The sequence below is a fragment of the Phascolarctos cinereus genome, unplaced genomic scaffold (genome assembly GCF_003287225.1).
Source record: "Phascolarctos cinereus isolate Bilbo 61053 unplaced genomic scaffold, phaCin_HiC Scaffold_726;HRSCAF=1367, whole genome shotgun sequence".
Lineage (NCBI taxonomy): Eukaryota > Metazoa > Chordata > Mammalia > Diprotodontia > Phascolarctidae > Phascolarctos > Phascolarctos cinereus.
Window position 1 is genome coordinate 113,639,644 of NW_027556098.1, and position 7,375 is coordinate 113,647,018.

At 43.3% G+C, this 7,375-nt stretch overlaps 1 protein-coding gene across 3 annotated transcripts in view; it reads left to right on the forward strand.

The window, feature by feature from the left end:
* GOLGB1 (golgin B1) overlaps window positions 1-6,616 on the forward strand; it is a 73,790-nt gene extending 67,174 nt beyond the window's left edge. For all 3 annotated transcript variants that reach the window (XM_020985914.2, XM_020985916.2, XM_020985915.2), the window contains exons 20-23: window positions 570-667; window positions 3,846-3,980; window positions 4,697-4,802; window positions 5,142-6,616. In XM_020985914.2, the coding sequence (XP_020841573.1) occupies window positions 570-667; window positions 3,846-3,980; window positions 4,697-4,802; window positions 5,142-5,276 (474 nt within the window). In that variant the 3' untranslated portion in view covers window positions 5,277-6,616. The remainder of the gene's footprint in view (window positions 1-569; window positions 668-3,845; window positions 3,981-4,696; window positions 4,803-5,141) is intronic.
* Window positions 6,617-7,375: the final 759 nt, after the last annotated feature.

Genomic DNA, 7,375 nt, shown 5'->3' on the forward strand with positions numbered 1-7,375 from the left:
GATTGAAGAGAATAGAAGAAAAGAGGAAAGTGGTATACGAGAAGTAGGCAATAGAGCTAAACTGTTGTGTAGGAGAAGGGATGAGAGAAGATGGGATGTCTTTGATGATGGAAGTTGCTGCAAAAAGCAGGTAAAAGAATAAAGGTAAAAAGCAGAGGCTTTGAAGATTCAGATACTAAGGCAAAGGGCACCTGGCCAAGCCACAGGAAAGCAGCTAGGAACCAGGGGGCTGGAAGCCAGGGGACCAGAGGACCTGTCCCCTCAGGAAAGCCAGGGAGCATCACTTGAGGAAAAAGAGGTCAGCAGTAAGCTGAAGAGAGATGAGAAAGTAGGCTCCTGGGGGTGACTAAGAGTGAGAGTGTTAACCATGTCAGTGACCAAACTAACTGTACTGGGTAAAAGGAGTCTCTGCTTTATTTTTGGAGAGAATTGTGAGAACAGAAAGTATCTTTTTCAGCTACCAAAATGTGAATAAATGTCTTATTCCTGCATATGTTTTCCATCAATTCTTATTCTTCCTAGTGGTTGGCTTTTTATAGGTTCTCTATTTATCATCCTTGTTCTTCTAGGGGACACTCACAACAGATGCTGCTCCTGGGGCTCCTCAGGAAAAGAATGAACCCCAGAGAGAGAGTGACCCTATGGAGCTGAGAGAACTGCAGCTCAGGTAAGGCTTCTCAGCCAGGCCTCAACATCCTCTACTCTCAATATCCTTCCTACTGACCTTCTGTGTAGCTTGCTTTAGCAGTGTCGGCTTCTTGTCCTGCCTTACAAAGGGATGTAATTGACCTCTTCCAACAGAGAGCCAGGAAAGTAACTAAAAGTGAGAGGGGATCTGATATACTGGAGAACAGAAGTAGGATTCACATTGATCTCAATGGCTAATATGATGATATTTAATAGGGACAAATATAACGTCCTGCTTTCCATTTAGTTCATAAAGCTAATTGTATAAGTATAGTATGGTGGGGTGGGAAGGCTAGAAAGAAGTTTGTATAAGAAGACCTAAGAGTTTAGTAGATTGCATGTTTAATATGAGTTAGCAATGTAATGTGACAACCTAAAAGCTAACACTATGTCAGGTTTAATTAACGAAAGAAGAAAGCGCACACTGATGATGATAATACTCTGTATTCTGCACTGTCATATCAGGTGTCCATTTCTGGGCACCACATTTTAGGAGGAAGTTGATGAGCTTGGAGTTCATTCAGAGGAACCTGCCTGGAGTAGCAAGGAGTTGTGAACTGTTTAATTCAAAAATTGTTTGGAGGATTTAGGGATGTTTAGTCCGGAGGCTTAAGGGGGCCTGCTGAATGGATGTGACTGTCTTTCTCCTTCTACCCTTCCCGCATGCCCTGCCCCGAATAGCTACCTTCAGATGTTTGAAGAGCTTTCTTGTGCAAGAAGCATTAAACTTCTTCTTGGCCTCAGATGATAAAACTAGGACTAGTAGGTAGAAATTATAGGAGAGCAGATTTTGATTCAATTTAAAGGAAAATCTCCTATATGTGGAAGTACTTTGAGAACATTTATACATGCAAGGAATTCAGTTGTCCCCCAACATTTTCTTTCTCTTTCTACACCTAGCAGCATATAGTATATTTCGTGTTTGTATCTTTTTCTGACTAAAATGAGATGGGCTGCCTCAGAAGGCAGTAAGTTACCTTTCATTAGAGGCCTTATACCTTGGGTAAAGGTTGGACTAAATGACCAACTCTGGACCAAAGTACAGAAAGAGAAGTGTGTAGTCTGACTCAGAGAGCAAGACCTTTTCAGGGACTTGCTTGTCAGGGTGGGAGGAGGGGGCTTCAGCAGAGAAAAGGTCTCCTGCCTTGCTTGCTTTGTTTCTCCCCTCATGCAGCAAAAGAGCAAAGGATATAAAAGGGGCAACCTAATATTTTAAAATTTGGAATATCAGCTTTGAGTATTCCTGCATAGATCTACCCATCTTGCCACAACGTTAACTGAGGCGTAAGAGAGTTTGATGGTTTGGTGTGGCTTTTGTGGTTCTGCTATGTCTAGAGTGCCCTTCTTCCTCACTTTCTTAAACTCTTTAGCTTCCTTCAAGGCTCATCTTAGGTGTCACCTCTGCCAATTCAAGTCAGTAAACACTAATTAGGCACCTCCTATGTGCCAGACTTTGTACTACTAGGGACACAGACAAAAAGGAAACAGTCACTGCCCTCAGAGAACTGACTTTCTACTAGGGGGAAAAAAGTGTGCAGTAAATTTTTTAAAAACGTGAAATAATTTCTGGGGGAGAAGGTTTACAGTCTGCCAAGAAATTGGGGGGAGGATCAGGAAGGACTTCATGAAGAAAGGGTGCCCCTAAGCAGAGTCTCACCAGGTGCTTCTCATAGGTAATCAAACCCCACACATCCTGATCGTGACAGATGGCATACATGGAAAAATATTTTCCCATTTCCCTTCTGTTTGCTGTGCAAGGCTAATCCAGGACCCATTCCTTCAGGTTACTCTCTATTTCCTGCCAGCTTAGCAGTTGAATCACTCAGAATTATGCTCAAAGAGAGTCAGAAAGCTGGAAAGAGGAAAATGTCTGTTCACGCCCACCTGGTGGGCGTATACATACCATGCTGATGTCCCAGAGCTGGAAAAGCTAGCTTCCCTTCTCTCTTTGGCCTGCTGCCGCCTGGCTTTCCAGGACATGATAATTGGGGGAAGAGGGAGGAAGGGTCACAGAGCTTCTTGGAACTATGGATTCATTGCTTTTCCTGATTCTCCCAGGTGTTATCATGCTATCCCTCCTCAGATTATTTATATGAACGTTGTGTTTCTCCAGTGGAGCGTAAGTTTCCTGAAGTCAAGGACTATTTGGTTTTTTTTTTGTGTCTCCACATATATGAAAGTATACATTATCACAGTCTTTTGCATATAGTAGGTGTTTAGTTAAATGTTTGGTGAATTGAGTTTTGAATGTGGAGCACTCTCATTTTGCTAGAATGAAGAATTTTCCTAGAGCATGCTGTTAAAATGTAGGATTCATATAACGATTTTGCAAATTCTCAGAGTAATGTAGTAATGAGACAGCTAGGTGGCACAGTGGATAGAGTGTCAGGTCTGGAGTCAATCAGGAAGACTCATCCTCCTGAGTTCAAATCTGGCTTGAGTCACTTACTAACTGTGTAACCCTGGGAAAGTCATTTAGCCCTGTTTGCCTCAGTTTCCTCATCTGTAAAATGATTTAGAGAAGGAAATGACAAACTGCTCCATTATCGTTGTCAGGAAAACCCCAAATGGGGTCACAAAGAGTCAGACATGACTGAAACAATTCAATAACAACAATGTAGTAAAATGGATTGAATGTGGAGTGTCATGGCTTAATAATTGTTGGGCTTCAAATTTGTGTAAGAATTAAATAAAATAATACCTACGAATAAACAAGAGATGGCTAGATGGTTCAGTGGATAAAGTGCTGAGCTTGGAGTTAGGAAGACCTCAGTTAGGATTTGGCATCAGACACATACTAGCTATGTGACCCTGGGCAAGTTACTGATGTCTGTTTGCCTTAATCTGCTGGGGAAGAAATTGGCAGTGCTTCAGTACCTTTGTGAAGAAAACACCATGGACAGTATGGTCCATGAGGTCACAAAGAGTTGGATACAACTGAATGACTGAGCAACAACATCGAATAAACATCATATATGAAAGTGCCTCGAGAGCATTATATCAATGCAAGGTATTCGACATTCCTTTAATACACTTTATGTAGTTATCATTACACCATTTATCTGGTGTTCATATTTTTGTGTATATTCATATGTTTGTTCTGTCTGTCCTGTAAGGCCATTCAACTATTAATGACTTCCTTTTCCCTCTCACTGCAGATTTTCTGAGGCCCAGCAAGAACAATGCAACACGAGACAAGAGGTGAGCCACTTAAAGAAATTGCTAGAAGAGGAACGGGATCACCGGCTGGCTGCTGAGGAAGCCCTCTCTGCTGCTCAGGAGGAGATTAGGAGGTAAAGTGTTGACAAAGGTAGTTCACTTCTGAAGGCAGGAAGAGTTGGTGCTCAGGGTGCCCCTAGAGGGAGCATTCTCTTTGGGGGATCCATCTGTCCCTACTTTGAGACACAAAGCCTCCCAGCATTCTCAGTCTTCAAGTCAACAGTGTGTTCTGACTGTACCTCTCCAGTGACCCTGCCCAAACAGACATTTCGGCTAAAAGTGTTGACCTCCAGTATTTTCACAGAACTTCACGGAAGTCTCTTCTTGGTTGCTTCTGCCTATTTGTTAAATTAAACCACTTTGTAGGCAATTAGGTGGTGCAGTGGATAGAGCAGTGAGCCTGGAGTCAGGAACACCTGAGTTCAAATCTGGACTCAGACACTTAACTAGCTGTGTGACCTTGGGCAAGTTGGTTTGCCTCAGTTTTCTCAGCTGTAAAATGGGGATCATAATAGCACCTGCCTCCCAGGATGAAATTGTATTTCTAAATCACTTAGCACAGTCCCCAGCATATAGTGGGCACTTAATAAATGCTTTTTCTTTCCTTCCTTCCTTTTCTGCTTGCTACTACAGAGGGGCTTTGGGCTCCTCATTTTTGGCAGCAGCTCCAGAAGTTACACAAAATGACACCAAAATGTCTCACTTGCTTTGCTTGCTTAACCTCACTTGTTTCACCTTCTGAATGTGTCATGTGTGCGTGTGCATGTGTGTATATTTTCTTATAACCCAGGCTGGAACTGAATGAGTGGACCCCTGCCCAGAATTCTGGCATCAGTGACTGTGGCTTACATGAACAGGCGGTATTAATAGAGCCCGTGAACAGTAACTTCCGAAGGGTAAGATGGGTAAGAGGGAAGGGGGTGGGAAGAAATTTGAGTGGGAGGGAAGAGGATAGAAAAAGAGCACTGTTAAAGAATATGAGTAGTACCCTCCTCCTGGGAGGGAGAATTCTGTCAGAGGGTTAATGGGCAGTTTATCTGAATACAGGACTTGGGGATATTGATGAGCATTGATGTGCTGGTGAGATTGAGGGCTGACATCTCTGAGGAAAGGTTTTCTTCTAGGAAAACTTTTTTGAAATATTGAGATCACTGAAGTCTGAACTTAGGGATAGAGGTACTTCCCTAATATGCAGGATAGGACTGTCTCTGACCTTTCCATCTTTCTTCTTCTAGACCAGGAGCAATGTTGGATGGAGACGAATCCTGCGTTCACTCTGCTATTCTCGGACCCGGGTGCCCCTCCTGGCCGCTGTCTATATTCTTGTGCTCCATGTCCTGGTTCTTCTCTGTTTCACTGGTCATCTGTGAGCTTAGCTTCCAACTGTCAGATTTCTCTCCTTAGAGCCACAGTCTTGGGTCCTCCAACCTCTACTTCCAGGACCAAATGGCCTTGTGGGTAGCCCTTACTTAGGCTCATCCCTTAATGTCTTCCTTAGGGGATAATTCCCACAAAATTTAGAGACACATCTGGGCTCTTTGTCATAAAAAAAGGAGCTGCTGGTATTAGAAAATCTGCCTTTTTCTACCCTCTGTTCCATGTTTAGGCACAGTTATCATCATGTATAAACACAAATATTTTGTAAGTATAGTGCCTATTCCTACCCTACAGAGCAGATTCTGGAATGTGACCCTCTAGTTCCATTGCTGATTCGAGTAAGTCCAAGGAACAAAGGTTGTTCCTAGGACCGGAGATGTTTGGAATTGTAGGGATCTTGGTTCATTTACTTCAGTGTTACCTACTGCATAATGTGGGTGGGAACTGCCATAAGGTGCATAGCCTCCATAAGCACGTGGTAGGGCCTGTTCTGGAGAATGTGGGAACTGAGGAGCTTCTTCCCTATTGCCAGGCTTCTGGTCACTATAATGCAGGAAGAGGCCTCACTTCCAGTCACCTTTCCCTTATCTTGAGACAGTCACCGGGGTGAGAATGTGTGCCACTGAGCTGTGAGGCTGAGGTCTGTGGTCCCTGTTGCCCTGTATGAGTGTGGTCTACAAGAAGCTTTTAACATAGATATTTAAATTAAATAGTCAGTACTTGTCTTTCACCCCAGACTCTGGAAGAAGGGTCTGGTTGAGGTAGTTGTTTCCTGGCCCACTCATGCTATCTGTCTATCCTGAGGCTCAGAGACTTATTCACCAGTATCAGGTGAATATAAGTTTCTTGAGACTGAGAAAGAAGAGTAGAGTGATACTCTGTCCCTCAGTTTATCTTCATTAGTGTCCATATTCATTCCCTTTTCCTCCCCATTATCCCTAATAAATAACCAAAAAAATCAAACTCAGCTATTGATCTCAGGGATGCCAGTTTTTCAGCCTCCTAGTCACCTGCCTGCTTATTGTAAGGGACTGGGACGAGTAGAAAAAGCTGTAGGGAAGGGATGATGAAATCAAGCCTTGAAGACTAATGCCTAAACTGAAGTCTATTTGCCATCCCACCACTCTGCCAAACTGAGATGGTCCTGGCCATTTTCCTCCTTCACTCTTCTGTCCTCTGCTTATCTTCGTTGCTCCAGAGAAATGAGGGCTGGGTCAGCCAACTGCTGTACTCTGAATCCTTTACCTTGCGGTAACCAAATTCTTAGTCACAGCTCCTGCTGAAACTTCCCTGGACACTTGTAAAAAATAAAATTATTTTCAGATTTGAAAAAGTGTGGAGTCTTAACTGGAAGAGGGAAAGTGAGGATGCAAATGCCAGGGCAAAGAATACTTTCTCAGCTTCAAAGGTGCTGTTCAGGGACAAGCATAACCTTCACAATTTCTGGATGACATCGGTGATAGGTTTGTGGTATGCTGTGAATCTCCACACAAGAGCCTGGGATTATGAAGTGTGATGAGAAACAACTTTTCAATATACTTTGTTACCCAACAGCAAAACAACCAACCATAAAATAAAGCCTAGTGACCTACAGCTATGCAGTTTGGAGTCCCACTAAAAAGAGAAACGGGCAGCTAGCGGGAGATGGAAAGTTCGTATAGTTGCTTGGGTAAAGTATGCCCTGAGAGATGATCTTAGAAGATAATGAGTGGCTGCTATAAAGGTGGAGTGGGATGTGGCCAATGGGTCCCCATAGCAATTTGGGAGGGATAAATGCTATCGTTACATGGGTTTGGGTGTGCAGCCTGATCGAGGTCTTCTGTTGAGATGACTGGGTTCATGGGGAAGTGAAATGTAAAAAATGCCATAGACTGGCCAGTGGATAGCCTGGGAGAGCCTGGTTCTAGGTGAAATGAAAAGCACTGTTGCCCAGGAGATTGCAGGCTTGTGGAATGTGAATACAATGGTGTATTTCTGCACCATGAGGAATACTGAATGTGAAGAATAGAGAAGCATAAGAAGATGTGAAGTGGTGTAAAATGAAGTAAGCAGAACCAAGAAAACAGTAACCACACAATGACTACATTAATGT